Source organism: Thamnophis sirtalis, unplaced genomic scaffold (assembly GCF_051295495.1).
Source record: "Thamnophis sirtalis isolate CommonGarterSnake01/CBP01778 unplaced genomic scaffold, rThaSir2_p1.2 scaffold_6, whole genome shotgun sequence".
Classification (NCBI taxonomy): domain Eukaryota; kingdom Metazoa; phylum Chordata; class Lepidosauria; order Squamata; family Natricidae; genus Thamnophis; species Thamnophis sirtalis.
Window position 1 is genome coordinate 78,399,395 of NW_028261386.1, and position 20,593 is coordinate 78,419,987.

The following is a 20,593-nucleotide window of genomic DNA, read 5'->3' on the forward strand; positions in this document are numbered from 1 at the left end:
ATATTTAACTATGTACTGCTGCGAAAATTATAAAGAGAAAACAATTAAAAGGTTTTTTTTAATTAATCCTGACCCATATATATTTTCCTTAATAAATAAAGGCTTATAAAGCACCCTCTTCATGAAAATGTATGCCAGAGTAACAGCATGAGGCCATTTAAAGTTTGCATTAGATTCTGTATTTTTAGCTGTTCCCAATGTACTATTTTAATCCAAGCATGATGAAAGAAGGCATACTTATTTCAAACCAAGAACACCAAGGGTGCCAAACAAATGGGTTTTGCGGGAGTTCTCCAACAATATATGGATATAGTTAATCACTTTTCATTAATCCTTTAATAAAACATCAGTTTTATATTTTATTTGTATTGAGAAATTACCCCTTTTTTTAACCTGTACAAAAAATTGAAAGAGTATTTAACTTTTATGTTCTGGCAATATCTAGAATACAAAAGATTCATAATTAATCCCTAATTTGTGTCCATTTACCTTGCATATATCTGGTGTGTGTGTGTGTGTGTGCATGCGTGTACTTTTATTTTGTTTATTTAGTTTATTGTTTAAATTATTATAGCTGCTTTAATTCCAATGTATTCTGAGCATCGTACAAAACCAAAAATATCTATAAAACAGATAAAACATAACTCCACATAGACAACCCAGATTAAAAAAATATAGAAACAACAAAGATGAAACAAAAATAGCAAAACCCTTCCCTCCCCCACCACATCATCCCCAAGTCTAGGAGAGGGGGCACTGTCCTTATCTCTAGGATGCTATTCCAGAGGGTGGGTGTTGTGACAAATAATACATACATACCAGGGGTCCTGCCAGGCTTTACTGCCGGTTTTGCCCAGATTTACTTTGCGCACACATGTGCAGTTAAATTAAAATTGTTCTGCACATGCGCAGAACTAAAAAACAAGATGGCAGCAGTGTCAGCAATGAGGGAACCAGTTCAGTGGGGTGGCAGGCCTGGGTCACTGCCAGTTCCAGTGACCCAGGCTGCAATACCAATACCGGTTCGGCTGAAATGGTACATACGAAATGGTACCACTGATACATCCTTGGTTCCACAAAATGATGTTTAATAGAAGGAAAGAAACTGAAGCACACCCACCACTTTGCCATAATATACTAGGTGGGAGAAAACTCTTGGAGATAATCAGTCCCTCAGATATCCAGCCCAAATGTAATACAAGACTTTATAGGTAATAACCAGCATCTTGAACTACGCTTAGAAGCCAACTGGTAACCAATACAGCTTACAGAGCAATGGTAACATATAGACAGACAGGTGACTATTAATACTTGCGCCACTGTATTTTGAACCAGCTTCTTATGTTAAGTGAATCTGTTCTTCTGAATGGGTTGCTGTTTGACATAAACCAGCCCAAAACACTGAAAAGCATGGTCATGTGACCATGGGATATTAAAATCAGTCATAAATGTGAGCCAGTTGCCAAGGTCCAGAAAGCAATAACTGTAGGGGGAGCACCACTTTGAGGACAGATCTTAAGTAGCTTTTTAAAAAGTTAAATGACCGGGTTGTAAATCAAGGAATACTTTATATTATTTTAAACATGCTTTTCATTACACTGTCATTATGAGTTTAAAAAATAATGTAACGTTGTATACAAACTTTAATATAGATATAAGAAAATACATTTTTTTTCTATTTCTCCTGTAGTTCAAGTAACAAATCACTCCCCCAAAATTGCTGTCTCTACAAATATTTTGAAGTAACCTTTATACTCTAACCTAGCAATAGAGCAATAAGTAATTCCTTTTACTCTCCTTTCTTGCTTTGCCCTTCCTTTTGTGTTTAAGGCTGATAATATCCTCTACTTCAGTGTTTTTCAACCTTTTTTGTGCAAAGGCACACTTTTTTCATGAAAAAAATCACGAGGCACACCACCATTAGAAAATGTTAAAAAAATTTAACTCTGTGCCTATACTGACTATATATAAAGTGTTTTTCCCACGGCACACCTTACACTATGTCACGGCACACTAGTGTGCCGCGGCACAGTGGTTGAAAAACACTGCTCTACTTCTGCTGAGGTCTAGTGATGATTCCTATTGGGGGAAACCAGACTCATTTTTAATGGACCACAGCTCCACAGCTTCAGCAGGGTGACAGCCTGAAAAGGTGTAAATGGGAGAAAAGACACATGCGTTTTTGCTGTGATGTATCTAACTTCCTCTAAATTCCATCAGGGAAAGAGAATAGCAGCTATCTTAGCCCTGCATGCTTCGGGTGTCCCAGCTGGGCCTTCAGTCTTAAAAAGCAAAGAAAGCTTTTGTGGTCTATTGGAAGACTGGCCTGAGCACAAAGACTAAGCTTAGAATTGCCTAAGTTGCAGAATGAGTGAAACCAGGCCGGTAGGCAGAAACAGGATACAGATAAGCATGACAGAAACTCCCCCCACCTCCACTGTACTAATTAGGATAAACATCAGATGTCAGCAAAGAGCTACAGATAAGTCTAACTCTCTGCAAAAACCTAATGCCTGTCCACATTTTTGCTACTCTAATTTAGTAGCTCCAGGACTGATCTACTTTGTTAATGCTGCTCGATCTTTGCTTCCCAGAGATGAATTCCTATACACACTGCAATGGTAATAGACAGCAAAGGAATTGTGAAGTAACCAGTCTAATCAAGTTTCTTACCGATCAAGTGTAGGCAGCATCTGTATCATACACACACACACACACACACACACACACACACACACACACACACACACACACACACACAGTATGATACAAAATATTTGTGGCGAAGCACTCTGTTAGAATCTGATGCATTATTTTTAAGTTTAGAAACATGAACTATTCAACTGAAAATAACAACATAAAATTAGCTTCCTTGGGTTAAAAATAATTGTGATTTATCTTCTATTTATTTTCAAGATTTATAGGACTTCCCAGCTCAAATGATGTAATTCTGAGTGGTGTACAGCTTAAAAATAATAAATAAAAAGGGAACATATCATCATATACCAATAAGCACAATACATAAATACAAAATAGTGATTAGTACATGACAGAACAATCAAAGGGGGACTCTTACTTAATCGATCCCTAATGTCTGTGTTAGAGTTGAGCCTTAATGGCTTTCTTAAAAGTGAGAAGATTTGGGGCTAGTCATATGTTGGCCATGTCAAGAATGCTTACAACAGCAAAGAAAATCTCATAAACTACTCAGCTAACAGAGCACTGAGATATTTTAAATAAATGCATAATGCTCTTTTATTCATTCTTTCAACACGGAAAGAAAATATGGCACATTTGCTAGAAGGAACACAAACACTGCCAGAAATTGGAGGGTCCTTTAGTATTTTCACTTGGAAATGTTTGAATCAGTAAGTGAAATGTTTAAATGACTGCTACGGAGCCCTGCAGTTTAGTTATTTTTAACAGGAAAAATTTTCTACTTGAGTTTTATCAGTGTATGACAAACACCTTTCCTTTGAATACCATACTGGTACTTTCCCTCAGTTTTAAGTTCAGTAGAAAAAGGTTCAAGCAAGTTTTCCATTTTAAAGAGGTCTCTAATCAATGGTAGGGCACAAAAGGGAGCCCAGACATGTTTATGTGTACAATGCTCAGAACTAACAAAAGCTTTGGATAAATGTGTTGGCAGATCAATGTAACTTCACTGGTTACAAATGTTGTTTTTGTGGCATGAAACAAATGGGCATTTTAAACAAGTTAGGTCACAAAAGATCAGCCATAGCATGGAAAGGGATTCAATAAATATTCTGAATAAAAAAAAGCCAGCTCTCTTGATGATAAACATCAGGATAATGCATTGGAAACAAAATGGCAGTAAACTTGTGCCAGAAGAGCAATTTGAAGATTAAGGTTAAAATTTTCAAAGTGCAGGTTATGATAAATTATTCATAAAAACAGCATTTCTGTTTGGCCCTGTAATTCAAGAGTTGGATGCTATTCTCTGCTGCAGTTCATCAGACTGTCAGTCAGTGAAGATGCTGGTGTTCAATCAATAATTTCAGCTGGAAGCATCCCCAAAACAGAAAAAAGCACAGCATGAAGGATCATGGAGCACAGGACCTACCACTCTGTGCAAATCTCCACCACCCCCTCCCTGTGTTAAGACTTACATAGTTCTTTGCCCTAGTTTAAGTGGCCACAAATGTCCTGGCAGGCAGTGGACTTGGAACTTCTTGCACAGGTGCTTGGAATTTTTCAGGTTGTGATAGGCAAATCTGGAAACTGACAACTTGATTTTGGGTATAATTTTCAAACTTGTTCTAATGGGCGCAAACATGGGCTCAAAACTGTTGGTTCTCTCCAGTGAATCATAAGAGTATGGCAAAAACTTTGTTCACATTCAATGAAACAATACAACATCATGGACACACACACACACTACATCAATTGCATTTTCAGCTATCAAAGTAATGTCATCAGAATAACAGAGATTTATTGATGGGTTGGGTTTTTTTGCCTTAAAACAATGCCTTGCTGGAGCTAAGGGACCACCTGCAAACTACTCAGTAAGAAAAAAAGTTTTTGTCCTCTCCAGCCCCCAGGAACACTCCGCAGGTTTTAGCAGGCCTAGGGGAAGAAAAAAATGCCCCCGTTTTTGCAAAAATGGAGGCATTTTTCTCTTCTTCCAGCCCTGCTGAAGCCTGCAGAGTTCTTCTGGAGGCTGGGAGAAGGGAAAAACGCCACTGCCTACCCCTCACTCAACCTGCTGCTCAACCTCCCTCCTGCCTTCACCCAAAGCTTTGTGCCACACCAGGAGGCTGAAGTTGAAATTTCTTCCCCCCCACCTTCCCCCTGTTGTGTACATTGACAACAGGACTGCTTCTCTCTGCCTCCTTTTCCAGCCAAAAAACATGCTGGCAACGGCAGTGGCAACTGAGGGAACCGGTTCGGGGGCATGGCCAGGCTGCTATTACTACTGGTTCGGAAAGGTACGCCAGATTTTTACTACCTATTCGGGTGAACTCTGGCTGTGTGTCAATAAAGTTCAGAACTTCAAAGAAATATCTGATGTTTTCTCTGGAAATAGTGGATGCATGTTCAAGATGATATCATGGAAACTGGTTGACCTTCTTCTTCTTTAGCTTAATTTAGAACTTGCACATCAAAAAAATCAATTCATTATCTCTTTTACAGTCAGCCCTATCATATTTTCACTGTTATAAATGAGCTATTTCATCTCCTTCTATCAATAATGTAGCCAATTTGACTTCTGTGTACTCCTTCTGGTGTTATTCATAGTATTCATTTTTGTTGTTGGAAAACTGCATTGGCAATGACAAAAAATCATTAGATTGTCAGAAACTGTTGTTCTACTTAATTTCCACTTCTTAGGCAATACAGTCAAACTACATTTTCTTCTTAATGTTTCCAACTTTGGCATTCCAATATCCAATCACAAGCATCACATCTTGCTTCCATTTTCTGCTGATTTGAAACTGAACTCGATCATCAAACTCGTAAGCTTCCTTTTCATTTGCATCAGTAGTTGAAGCATACACTTATCCATGAAATCTAATCAATATTTGATCACTGATTGCAATGTAGCCAAGTACTGTTCTCACTGTACTCTTTTTAACTATAAGAGCAACATTGTCCCTTCTTTGTTTTTAAAGACTTGAGTAGTAAACAATGCAATCTTCTGATTGAAAATATCCAATCCTTAATACTCCAAGCTCTTCCCTAGTAGCATGTTGAGTGTTATCTGACATGAGCAGCACTGCCCTAACAGTGATTTGATATTTCCTATCCATATGATTTTCTTGATAAAATAAAGCTGTGGTTTACCACTGCCTTCACCCACACACTGCCTTCGCTTCTGTCACTAAAGTGATCTTTTGCCTCTAGCATCTTCCTATATTGTTGCTGTCCAATATAGGTACCATTTCCTCTGCCTGGGCTTTTTGGATTACCCTGAGTAACCCTGCTGAGATTTTGTATTTTTGTCATATACTTGCAGGTTTCATCGCTCATCCTGCCCATGCACACACCCTCCACTCCACAATGAGACAGTACAGCAAGACCATGATAATTTACTATGGTATTAAAAAGCCTTATTCAGAAAAGATTATTCCTGGTGTGTTTGAAATTTGACAAAATACAATGCTGGCACTTTTTGAGAAGAGAAAAGCAAGAATATTCATTTCCAGCCTGTTAGCCCCATTCCTAGTTTTTAAAAAGAAAATAAATGTAATGGCCTATATTGAAAATCATAACAATACTTCCTTACTTTGAAAACTATGGGAACTCTTGTTTGAAAATGAGCTGACATTTTTATCCCACAGAGACTACATTCTAAGTCAGATATTTATAAATAATGTTTCCTAAAATCCAGATTTTAAAATGCCATAAACCATCTACAAAGAACTTCTGATACAGAGTGTTTTCAGAACAGTAAGGTCTTTTTTAAAATAATCTTATAGACAATCTTTTTAAATTTACTCTTCCCTTGGGAAATTGTTCTTGCTGAGAAAAGTTTACATAGAATTTCCTGGTTCTAATAGGCAGATTAACAAATTTTGCTCTTCTCTTCTTTTATTTTGTTATGCTCCACAGTTATTATTTTTCAACACAAACCTCGATCCTGGGGCATTGGGGATTGGCTCAAGGCAGGATGGGAGCTAGATTCTGATTGGGTACCAGGAGTCTGTGATGGCATCTGGCTACCTGCAATATACACGGAGACAAAAAATAAATGACTTATTCCTAAAAAGGAAAAAGAGGTAATAAAAATCATACAGGTATTCTAAAAAGTGGTACAACGACTGTGCTAGATACAGTGAAAAATGTAATATCTATTTCAAATATACATTTTTCTTTTGTATAATCCATGGAAACATGCACAACATATTTAATAAAAAAGCATCCTGAAATGCTTTATTTTGTACCGAGCCTGTTTTCAAACTTATTGACATAATTCAGTTTATAGCTCTTGAAATATATATTTTAGGAAGGAATTTACAAAATCCAAGGCGGCTGAACAGTGGGATTCATCCTATTAGCTTGCACTGGCTTACAGCCAGGAAAACATGGACAGCTGCCAACCTTAGAACCAAAGATAAATTCTATCTATGTTGTTTGGGGAAAAAAATCCACTGAATCAATGGATTTAATGTTGGTGCCAAGATATAACACAGTAATAAACCAATACATATCTAAAGCCTGTGGTGTGCACTTTGTTATCCAAATAAGAGCTTAGTTCATAATTTACATCTGGTAAAAAAAAAAAAAACTAGCATGCAAATTGGAATAGGACCGAATCCAAGTCAGTGTTTAACCAAAGGGAACATGACTTCATAAATAGCAACACAAGCAGATTTACATCTTGACCTGAATATCTGCATAGCTGTGGGCAAAGTGCAGACAGAAAGCTTGGTTCAGCATCGTTGTATCTATGAGGCGATTTGGGTTTGCCTTCTTTTCTCCTCTTTTGTTTCCCCCTCTTACAATAGTCACCTAGGGAGGGATGGAGAATCCAGATCAGGGTTTTGTTTTTATATTTTTACTGTACTGTTTTCCTATTGAAAATCACTCCTGAACTGCTTCACTCCTGTGGGTTGGCTCCTACCACCAATGTAATGAACCCTTTGGTTGGAATGAAGCCTGCATCTACCTATAGCTCCTTGCTTGACTTCCAAATCTGTTCTGGAAAACTGGGAGAACTTTGAAAGCAGGTTTAGGAGTTATGTGGAGGGGAGTTGGAAGGGAAAATCTTGCCAATTAGAAGACTGCTAGAGCAGTGAATGATTATTTAACACAATAAGGAAAACAGCTCGCCCAACTATACTGCCCCCCAGATGTGATCAGAATATGACTTGTTACATAATTATTAACAAAGCCCGTCATAAACTGCTGGCAAGAGGAGTGACTGCTTTAATAAGATATTCCAAAGCAACTGTACTGTACTACCCCACTGTACATATTGTTAATGAGTCTTTAAATTGATATGCAGGTTTCAAAAATACAAATACCCTTTGTTTGGAGTGGCTGATAATAATCAAAATCAAGGCAAGCATGAAGGGAAAATTTAATCACATCCACCATTGCTAGGTCCTAAAGAAAATCCCTCTTGTAAAGGTCCTATTTCTATTAAAAGGCAATCACTTGCCAGTCATCCCAACCACATTTACAGTCAGGGCCCACAGCAATGGAGGAAATTTATTTATTGATTGTTGATTTTATATCCTGTATTTCACTTTATATACCAAGGTGATTTATAGCAACCAAAAATGTAAATGATAGACATACAAGTAAAAAACAATACAATTACAATCAAGGTAAAATGAAAACCAGCACCATTAAAATAGAAATAAATTCAAATAACAATTATTTGGTTAAAAAAAAGGAATCCTTATTTCCCTAAAATTGGGGAGGGGGGGAGGCGCAAGAGAAATCCCTTTCCTATATAGGCAGCAAAGGGATTTTTAAACAATCTTTTCCTAATGACCTAAATCATGGCTGAGCAATCTTTTGGCTTGCCTGGGCCAAACTGAGTGAAGAAGAATCGTCTTGGACCTCATACAAATATATATAATATAGTTAATATACATAGATAACAAACTTCCTTTATTTTCCATATTTCTTATTATTTTGCGGGACCAGCTGCAAAAGATTTTGCAAAGTTTTCTGCAAACTAACTTTCCTTTTCAGTAAATCTATTTGATATGATTCTGAGAATTTGTTTTCCAGGTTGTGAAGAGCAACTATGGACTTAACAGCAGGCCATCTATATTAATGTTACAACACATTTAAATGATTCAATAAGCAGGCATTGTAATCTGTAAACTATAAACAGTTCATGTTAAGAACCAACTTAGATGCAAATGTATTGTGTCACACTCTGATTATCAATTCACTATGGAATGTATTCCTTTAAAAATAAAAGTATTGATTTGAAAGCTGAGGCTCTTATGAATGTAACAAACATTTCAATATAACACCTCCTGATGGTGACCAAACAACTAGGTTTTTGCAGGTTTATTTTAACATGAAAATATATTTCTCTGAAGAGTGAAAGCCTGCTGGTTCTGTAAAATGCTGAGAAAAACTTGAATCTAAATACATGCTACCAGCAATATAACATTTTGCTCTTAACATTCTGAATTCTATATTTCTTCTTGAATTCTTTTTAGTGGTTCTTATTTGGGCTGAATTACTGACCTAATAAACTAATAAACTAATAATAATAAACAAGGTGGCCACAAATAATATAATCTGTATTATATATTTTGTTCAATTTGGTTAAATTGAATTTTAGGAAATCTTTCTGGGATACTAGGAATGAATTAGTTAACATCTAATTCCATACATCTGTATATAGTTTAAATAGCTATTAAAATAGAACTGCAGTAGCATGGGAAAATACTCTCAGTTATCTCATCACAGGCTACATTACTTAGACAAATATAGATATAGTAAAAATACCATTTAATGGACCTTTGTTGACTGGACTTCAGATACATTGAAAACATTTTTGATTTATCTGTTAAATAATATTTACATCATTTATGTAAATACCACAATACATTGATGCAAATAATTTGAATATAATAGATGCTCCATCAGCCTGAGTACTACATTAAATCAAGATATGAGGGTTTTTGGAAACTAGTGTCAAACTCTTGGCAGCCCACAACAGAAAGAAATATTCTTCTTAGCTTTGTTAAAACAAGAATAGATTCAAGTTACAGAAATCTTAGCAACTGGATAATTTTCACTTTCACAACCTGATATATTCTTAAGACATATTTTCCAATCTTTTCCTAAGGGCCTCTATATGAAATGATAGGAGGTGATTTTCTTATCCGTTAAGAGTACAATGTTCAGTGGACCTGGGAAGTGAACCCTCTCAGGCTGTGAAACTATCATTACACCATAACTGTGAACAACATAGTTCAAATGGTAGATAAAGCTAATCATTCAAAGCATTTCCAAAGGCAAGTCATAAAGTCAATTGCAGAATTTTCCTATCCTTCCCCCTCCCCCCCCCATAAGCAAAGAATATGAAATATTTCTTTCTGTAAATCTCATGTGAAGTTTCTCCTAGCCCAAAACATGATAATCAGATGTTCTCAATTGATATTGTGAGATCGGGGCCAAGGATAAATAGTTGTAAAGGCCTTTTTCTCTTTCCATACGTTACATGATGCATCATTTACAAAAAATAATAATCAACCAATTGTTTACACAATTGAATTTCAAGGAGAACTGTTAGAATGATATAGAAGAAGAGATCTATAACTAGAAAATAGCTGAAAAGTATTTTTGGCAATTATTGGCAATTTGGACAGAAACTATTCGAACCAAAAACCTTAGTGAACAAGATGTGTCAAGAATTCTAATGAATGATATAGCCCAACATTATGAGGTAGTTTTGAATATATTGCTTATATGAATAGGATAAGTAACTTGTTGGTCTTTAAGGTATCAATCAATCATATTTACAAAGCTACCTCTTTGGAACCTATCACAGATTTACTGAAAATAGGCAAAGCAAAATTATTCAAATACTTTTTAAAAATTGACCTATGTGCTTACAATATATACAAGCTAGAATGTATAAAGGTACTTCAGATTTATGTTGGAAATGCAGAAAACATAAAAGGTCATTGTTTTTATATATGACAACTGCTGCATGATGATTATATGCACAAAAATGGAAAGACTCTGAAATGCTCACAACTGAGGAATGGCTGGTAAAGAAGTCAGCAGAGACTGCAAAATTGACTTGTTTTATTAGAGAAAGGATAATAACTACATTTGTTAGTTACTGTTAGTTTTCTTGTTACTGCTGTAACAAGAAAAAATGAACTTGTGATTTATAGGTTTGATGATTAGAAATGGTAGATTATAGAACTTCCTGTGGTGACGTCACCGTGCTTAGAGTGGAGGGAAGGAAGCTCTCCTAACTTCTAACTCTAACTTCTTCGTTTGGGCTCTTTTTTGAGCACTGTTGATCCTGAAGGGACCAACAGATTAAAGGGGATACTCTGTAGACGCTGGGGTGATAAGGCAAATCCTCCTGCGGATAGGAGAAACCCCCTAAACGGACGAGGAGCTATCCTGCCTTTTGGTTAGGACTGGAGCGATGGCGACTGCATAAGAAGGGAGCGAATAGACAGAGAAGCAGTGGAAATTGGATACTTGTTACTATTGCTGACAACCCAAAGAGGAAGGCAACGCAAAACTGGTAGAGAGGGTGAGCTGGAAAGAAGAAAGCGCCGGGAGAGAAACTGTTTTTGCAGCTCAATTTTGCCGAAAAGAACTGGAGCAGAGACGCTGAGACGGAAGGGACAGCCGGAAGAGGCTAAAGGAATTAGCCACAGTGAGAACGAAAATCCGACATGGACAAACAGGAGTGGAATGGAAAATAATATTTGCCGAAAAGATTTGGAAAGCTCAAAGAAGAGGTTGTTTAACAGTCGGGTTGGTACACTGAGTTCCTTTTCTTTTTCTGCTCACTCTTCCTTCTGCTGCTTGTTGAATTTATAAGTATTTGACATTTATTTGCCTCGGAGCTTGGAACAGTGCCAGAGACAATAGATAGAGAACTGTATTGGAAAGAGAATTTTGCTTCATGGATATTAACAGTGAGACTGAGGAAAGGGTGACACCTAGTGGATTGTAAATCCGAACCCTGAAATCTGATGTAAGAAAATCTCTGATGACATAAGCTGATACATACACACACACACACACACACACACACACACACACACACACACACATTACTAGGATTGAATGCTTGTATAATTGATAAAATTGAGAGACATTTATTGGTATAAGATAATAGTGTAATATATAAATCTATGATATATATTAAGTAAAGACCAAAAACCAAATAATCAAATAGGATAGAATACTACATAGGAATGTTTAGGGATTGAAATGTGATATTAAGGACAGTTAATTATTGTTGAATATTGAAATATACAATTATTTATATCATAGATATTACTGACAAAGTAGAAGTAAAAGTAAAACTTATATGCAATTGTGGGAAAGGATAAATAGAGGGATAAAAAATGGCAACTTCAGTAAAATTAGTGAAAAAAACTACACCCAATGTGATCTCAGCAACACTCCCCCTCCTCAAATCAAAGATCAATTGAGAGTGCGTTGGGGTTGGAGAAAGGTGAAAAGATGGCAGAAACAGCGGGACCAGCTCCAACGATGCAAAGTATGCAATCAATCCTCCAGATGATACAAGAGACATTGGCGAAAAGCCAAGAAGTGACAACTACTAATCATGAAGAAACAAGGAGGAATCATGAAGAAATGAAAAATGAAATGGGAGAATTGAAAGAAACTATTAAGATAGTAGATGACAAAATTGAAAAGATACAGAAGGCCTTAACAATCAATGAACAGAAAATCCAGTGTATGGAAGAAAAAATAGAACAATCAGACCTGAGGATGGAAAAAATGGAATTGGAATATAAATAACTTAATAAAGAATTAGAACTATCAATAATTCAACTGGAAAATGAAAGAGCTGCATTCTACCTAAGATTCCAAAACATACCGGAAGAGAAGGAGGAGGACGTGAAAGGAAAAGTAATTAAAATTCTCACTGAATCTCTTTAAAAAAAAGAACAAGAATTGAGAGGAGACATTGATGAGGCTTATAGGGCGCACACTAATTATGCCAGAAGACATGGACTCCCGAGGGAAGTGCATGTAAGATTTGCTAAAAAAATAACAAAAGATGAAGTGTACAAAAAAACCAGAGAAGAGACAATTACTTTACAGGGAAAAGAGTTGATCACGCTCAAACAGATTCCACGAAGAATTCGGGAACAACGTAGGCAGTACCAATTCTTAACAAACCAGTTAAATAAAAACAGAATAATGTACAGATGGTTGGTACCAGAAGGGGTTCTAGTATCTTGGCAAGGAAAAAGATATAAGATAGAAAATATAGAAGATGCACATAAATTCTATGAAGAATTCCGCAAGAGGGAAATAGAACAAGGAAGCAAGGAGGAATTGGAAAGTGGAGGTCAAGAGGAAGAAATACCAGAACATAATGAAAGAAACAGGAGAGAAGAACAGAGGCAAGAAAGAGAGAGAGCAGAGAAGGAACGCGCGAGAGGGAAAAGTCAGATACAAACCAGAAGTAAAAAAAACCAACCCCAGTTAAAGATGGATCAAGAAACAACAATTATCTCAATAAATTTGAATGGGCTGAATGCATCAAAAAAAGAAGAGCCCAGATGTTTAATAAAATAAGAAGGTTAAGAATGGTGAAATCAACTCAGGACGATAGCTGGCATATAGACTATAGAACGAAAGAGAAAAAAGGAAATGATATGAAATTATATGGGTTTGTGGAAATACCATCCCCAAGAAAACACAAATTGAGATTTAAAAGAGATACTTATAACAATAGAAAAAGAAAGGGAGGGAAGAAGGAAGGAGAGGAGAGGAGGAAGAAAGTAGAGAAAGGAGGGAAGAAGGAAGGGAAAGGAGAGGAGGATGGAAGGAGAGAAAGAGAAGGAGAGATAGTAGGAAAGGAAGAGGAAGAATGGAGGAGAGGTAAGGGAAGAAGAAAGAGATAAGGAAAGGTGGGTGGAAGGGAGAGAAAGAGAAGGAGAGGAGGAAGGAAGGGAGAAAAAGAGAAGGAGAGAGGGTAGGAAGGGGAAGAGAGAGGGTAAGAGTAGGGGAGAGGTAAGGGAAGGAAGAAAGGGAAGGAGAGGAGGAAGGAAGGAAGGAAGTAGAGAAGGAATGGAGAGAGAAAAGAAAAGAAAAAGAAAATAAGGTGGTGTCATAACAGACGCTTGGGATGGTAAACAATACAATCCAAACTGTACCCTATAATCTCTTAAATGGAATAACAATAGTATAAGATTGGCAAAGAAAAAGAATAACCATGTGAATGTATACCTAGAATTGTATGTAAGAGAATAAATGATAGTAAGAATACATAGCACATTATAGATAAACAATATTTGGTTATAAATAGCTAAGTATAAATAAATATAGAATTATACATAAAAATGGATAACGAATAAAGAGACCATGAATGTAAGATAGAAAGGTATAGAAAGGGAAAACACTAACTGCAAAGAAACCGATACGGAACTGTTGTATGATATATGATGGAACTTCTTGTTCCTATGTTGTCTTAAGTCATGTGTTTGTTCTTGTTGATGTGTTTATGTGTATAAAATAAAAACTTAAAAAATAATAATAATAATAATAATAAAAAAAGAAATGGTAGATTATGGAAAGAAGTGAATTATGTTTCACACTAAATAGGCCTCATTCTTGAGTAGGACTGCCATTTAAGTAACTGGAACCAAGTAGATGATTCCTTACACTATTACATTAATCTAATTGTTACCGTCTGGGATTTTCAGCTTCCCATAGGGATATTTTGGATACAGAGATTATAATATTACAATAAATTGTAATAAAATACCTCTACATTCTGGCCAGCTCTTGAGGTGAGGCAGAGAGCATAACCAGAGTAAGTACTATTATAAAATCTTTAATGCTCACTATTTTTTCTCCAAAGTTCACTTAAGAATAAGCAAGTCTCATCAAAACAAAACACTAACTTTATTTTTTGATGAGATGATATATTTCTGCATTAGAATGAACACAAGGCAAATCCAATGATTCTCAGCTGTGACCAAACAGTTATTTCTGGTAAGAGGCAATAGAAAAGTTCATCCCAAATATGTCTAAAATATTACTGATAGATATTCAAGGAAATTTGAAACATGTTTCAATGATCTATCATAACACACACTACTTCAATACAAAACTGTAAATATATGTATTGGAGTATCTTAATTTTATATTTAGCGCCTAGCATTCACAAGACTTATGTTGCCTTAAAACTAAGCATACCAGCTTGCCTAAGACTTGTAAAAAGATATATGGGAGAACTGAAATTCTTTAGGATTCAGTACAACTGTCCACAGTTGAATGGGCTCAAAACAAATAAGGCATTAACCCTACAGGGAAATGGAAAGATTATAATGTGCATGTATCTATAGTAAAAACAAATATAAAATTGATATAATTACAGATTGTTAACAAAATTAATAAAAAGTATAAATTCAATAAAACAATATAGATGGCCTGGTCATGACACTGTAGAAGAGGAGATAGCAAATCTGTTATGTAATTCTACCGCAGGTTTAATATTACAGTATTAACCAAGTGTAATCATAATGATGAGATTGTACAAAATCAAATTTATTATGTCATCAATTGTTATATGCTTTCTGAAGCAATATCAGAAATTATACTTGATCACTTTCCGTAAAAATACCAGATCTGGACTGCAAAAATCCAGATGACCATTAGATATCAGCAAAAATGAAGCATTTTCTGTATCACTTTGCCTCTACCCCTTTTTTGTTGGGTTGTTTCGTAGCCTAGAGCTGACAACCGTAACTTTCAGAACCTTCTACAATTCTGGCATTTCAGTAAGGATTTTAGTAACTGAAATGAATAGACCCTGTTTTAACTTACTTTAGATCATCATCAAATGATATAATGATGGTTATGTAGCTTTGAAATACCAGCATTTGTTTTTATTTCCACTAAAGCAATTTCACCTTACAGAAGAAAACACCTTTGATCTAGAAGCTGAAAAACCCATTACAACTAAATTAATGTTGGCAGCCAACAAATTACTTTGGTTTATTTGTTAGCCTTTGTCTTAATTCAGCAGCACTGTTCTTATATATTAGTGGTTCTAGGCAAGGATAGCAGTCTATTGGCATTTATATTTATTGGTGCTCTTGCCACTAATATAATGGAACCAGAAAACATCCAAAGAACATAGTACAAATTACATGGGCTATTATATAAGTGAACAAATAGCTGTTAATTGTAGCAAGTTATAAATGTTTTTTTACAGATATATTTTAAAGGTTTTATTTTACTTTATTGTTTCATGCACTAACAGCTGATCAACTACAGTATTTAATTGTTATACCATTTTAAAAAGATTTCTTTTTTTTAAATAACTGGAATATTCTTCACTCATTCTTAATTTTAAATGTAGATCAATTACTATTATAACTTAAAACATGAATATAAGCAAAAATGTATTATCTAATTACCTAAATCACCTAATTTAAATCTCAGAATTAGAAAAAATGAGTATGGATCAGGGGGGAAATGCTACAGGTTCAGACCGGTTTGCCTGAACCGGTAGTAAAAAATGCCACCGGTTCAGCCAAACCAGTTGTTCCGATGATCAGCTGTGTCACACAAATTATCCTACTTTCTAGCGAATCTAAACCATGCGGCACAGTTGTCCCCCCGCCACTGTTCTACTTCCTTTTGCAGACTCAGAAAAGGCTTCTTAATCCTTCTTTTTTAGTGCTGCACAGTAACGCCTGTGGTGTGCCTACATGCATGTGCACAAACCATGCATGCATGTGTGAAACAAACCGGTAGCGAAGCAAACTGGTAGCAGGCTTCAGAGCATTTTATCCCTGGTATGGATGCATATGTTTTCATTTTTAAATCAGACTGTGTTTTGATTAAAAACCTCCATTTGACTGAAACTATTGTTGGTCCCTGGCTTCTTTGGTTTTGTCAACAGCAAGCCATCCTGTATGAGACAGAGGAAAAAATCAGATCAAAAAACAGTAGTTTCCTGAGACTGATTTTCTCTCTAAATATATAGTGTTTTTACTTCTGACCGTAACTTCTAATTTTTGTATGGCAATTTAAAGCACTCTAAATAGGAAGTAAGACAATAACAGCAGTAATAGCAAACAAGAAAAGTATTATTTCCTTTATTATACTACATCCTCAGTGTACTATAAAAGATTAAGATTAACATATATATTTAGATAGACATTTCTCAATGTCAGGGAACTTTTTTTTTTAAGGACAGTTACTTTAGGGCAAATATAAACAAAATAGTTGCATCTTCTTAAGAATTAGACAGTCAAGCATTTCCAGAAGTACATTTAATCAGAAGATCACTGATTTTGGCACATTGTTATTGCTGTCAAAAGGCACATTAGAAACTAAAAATGCTAAACTGTTATTTATCTTTATTATGATATAAAACATAACACTGTTTGGTATTTGTCAGTGCTAATATAATCCTGTTTGTTTTACAAGAAAGCAACTGCCTGAGGTATTTCAATTTTTCAGACATTTTCAAAATTTGCATTAAAATAGGCAGATTCATAAATAGGTAGAGTCAAAGATGGAAATTGTTATCATTTTTGTGGAAATGCTACTGTACTTTTTAATATCCACAATAGTCAAGAAATTAGTGCAGGATTGCCTTAATTTCAATGGATTTCAGTATTATTTTACAGAATGAGAATGTATGCTTGTTCGGAAATGTCACTAAAGTATTTCCATGAGATTTAAAATAAATACCACGTAGAGTTTTAGCTGTTCAAAAACATGGAATCTGCCACTGCATTCTTGGCTAAGCCTAATGAGAAAGACTATATTTTGTTTGTTAATGTCCAGGAGTCCAGCAACAGTTTTATTATCTGTTTTCAGAGTGCTAAAGGAAAATACTTTTTCTTTTCAACAATTTATGTACCAAAAAGTTAAGTTTTGATCTGCAAGCTTTAAAATGTTCTAATCATGATAGCAATTGTCTTTTTTCCTTGCAATTCACAACTAAGGGGTCTAATTTCACTATCACATCTGTTAAAAATGCCAAATCGAGCAGACATACTGTTTGATAATTGGATAGTGTCTCTGTTCCTTGAGTCAATGAAAGCTTTGATTTCTGGCAAAAGTGAAAGAAATCAATACATTATTTTTGCTGCATTAACCCATTGGATTTCAGTGTACATGAACAGATTGGCAGCCTTAGGTGATGATTCACTGAAAACTGATTTGAAGCTTGGCTTTGCATGAAATGAATTGAAAATAGTATTTCTACCAAAAAAAGACATAAAATATAATGGGATCTTTTTATACAAATTATCTGTTGATTGATAATACAGATAATTTGAACACATAGATAAACTGGCATATATTTTGCTATTTTGAATGAGAGAGAGAGAGAGATAAAATACATTTTGCGATTTTTTTTCTTGCTGTATATTAGCCATTGAAAATTTACCATGGTAGAGCTAAAAGGAATAGTGATGAACAAGCCCTGAATATAATCACCTCCAAATGGTCTCTGGCACAGCTCAGTTTCATCAACTTGCAAAATGTCACCAGGGCATATGCTAATCTGGCCTCAAAGGGGAAGATATTCCATAAAATAGGGAGCTGCGACTGAGAAGCAGTCTTTAGAATCCCTGACCCCTTCATCTTTCCCCAAAGGGAGATCACTAACTATTTCTGCTAGGAAGCAAGCACCAGATTGGTAAATTCCATTGGGAGAAGTGGGACTGGAGGTACCTAAGAGCCCAGATATACAAGGCTTTATTGCAGCATTCTGAATTGTTTCTTGGCAATGGTAATTTTCATTCACCAATAAACAGTCTATTGCATTCTGAACCAGCCAAAATGCCTGGATGATCTTCATCTGACTGACCTTCATCTGACTAAGCAACCAATACTGATTTCTATGCTATCCTAAGTATGAATCACAAATTAAAGAATCTGTTTCCCCAAGGTATCTTACCATCTTCTTATCAACTTTCCGCCAAAAGTTGAACATTGTAGATAGGAGAATTCTTGTTCAAAATGGGTGAGTTGAAATGAGGGTTCTATTACTCAGTTGGATCCTGAGATATCAAGAATGGAGGTCTGCTCACAGGTTGTTTGGTTGATAATTTTTCATACAATCTACGGTAAGTCTTAGTTATTTGTTTTTCTTCTGGCAAATGGTTTTAGGGAGATCTAAAGTAACTATTTCTTGATTAAATCATAAATACTCAAATCCTTAATTTTGACTTTTGCCTTCCTAATTAATAGTATTCATACTTTGTTTCCTATAAAAACTGAACATTATTTTAGAGAATTTAAGGCTTGGCGTATATATAGCCAGAAAATACTAAAAATAAATAAATAGAAAATTAGTAAAAGGAGAAGAGTAAGGAGAGAGAAAAAATATGTATGAATGAATGTTGGTTTGAACGCACAAATTTGCATACTGAACTGTATTGCAGACCTTACTGCTTGAAAGCTCTGTCTTTTACCCTTCCTTTAATTTGTCTGCAGAGCTAAATGGATAGATTTTCCCTTGACAGTATTTTGGTGCTCACCTGGAACCAAGCCTGGGACCCTGATAATTGCAATGCATTACACACAGACTAAACAGCCTTCTAAAGGCCAGATTACACCTTGGCTGATTGGTGTCATAGCGGCAATACAATGCAGTCATAAACCCTGTGAAATTGGCCATTTAAGATGTGTTTATGGTTGCTTTGTGTGCTGATAAATCTAGAATAGAAATGCCATTCTCTGTGTAAAAACAATTGCTATATATAAAAAGATGCTTCAAGCAAGTTTTCTCTCACTGTTTGTACAGATCTAGCACAACTTGACCTGATTTTCATTTTAAATTTCTGGTTATTAACAAAATACACCACGTTAAGTGATTTTCCCAGGGAAAGTAAATTATTAATCCATTTCGTATCTAAACTACAGTTTCTCTCACAGAAGGAATGAGAAGTAGATATTTGAATTTCCTTACAGTACGCAATGTCTTCTAGAATAGCTTTACACATGTGTACTTATTTTCATAATGTGAAATAATAAATTTTAGTTTCTTGTGGAGGCTAAAACTAACAATATGAAGAAAAGTGAAGTAATGAGAAAATACCATAATAATTCAGTTACAAAAAACTTGATCTAGGAGTTTGGATAATATCCTCAGACTTTTCCCATTCCTATATATTCTTATACATCAGGGATCGCCAACACCCGGTCCATGGACTGGCACCGGGCCACAGCATGCCAGAAACCAGATTGCACACATAAGCGAAGCACCATCTGCGGGATGCACATGAAACCATGTCCTCTCCGGTCTGCAGAAATACCTCGCTTCACGGAACTGGTCCCTGGTGCCCAAAAGATTGGCGGCCGCTGTTATAGGCTACATTTCATACTTTTACAGAGAGAGAAGGTACCATAAAAGAGAGCTCCCTTGTCTGGACATAATTTATATATTTATTTTCGTTCACACAATTACAGTATGTCAGAATAAGGTTCTGGCATTGTATGAATTTCTAGTGACCAAAATTGCATGTAACATAGAAGTTTGTGTGGGTAACATTATCAACCTTACTGTCAAGCAAACAAGCAATTAATAGTGAGTGCCATATCATGTGCACTAATCAAATAGGTGGCAAGTAGGGGCAGTCAGGCACAACACAGGTTATGTAGACAGTAAACACAAGGTCACTCAAAATGGACTCAAATGTCTATACACCAATGCACGGAGTATGAGGAATAAACAGGGTGAATTAGAAATTCAAGTAAATGAGGGCAGATATGATATTGTTGCCTTTACAGAAACTTGGTGGGATGAAACCCACAAATGGAAACCTGATTTGATTTCAGGGGAGTAGTCTCCATTTAGGTAAGCATTGGACTTTGAAACTGAACAAAATTAAAAACTCATATGTGGCTTTCTATCACACTACCAACATAGCAAACACTAAAATTAAAT

The 20,593-nt window shown here is 35.6% G+C and overlaps 1 protein-coding gene across 10 annotated transcripts in view; it reads right to left on the reverse strand.

The window, feature by feature from the left end:
* Positions 1 to 20,593, reverse strand: part of ARID1B (AT-rich interaction domain 1B) — a 452,871-nt gene that overhangs the window by 93,979 nt on the left and 338,299 nt on the right. For 6 of the 10 annotated variants that reach the window (XM_087718249.1, XM_087718247.1, XM_087718244.1 and 3 more), the window contains exons 7-8: positions 7,348 to 7,473; positions 6,595 to 6,684 (exon numbers count right to left, since the gene is read on the reverse strand). In XM_087718249.1, the coding sequence (XP_087574375.1) occupies positions 6,595 to 6,684; positions 7,348 to 7,473 (216 nt within the window). The remainder of the gene's footprint in view (positions 1 to 6,594; positions 6,685 to 7,347; positions 7,474 to 20,593) is intronic. The other 4 variants (XM_087718250.1, XM_087718248.1, XM_087718246.1 and 1 more) reach the window with 1 other exon arrangement.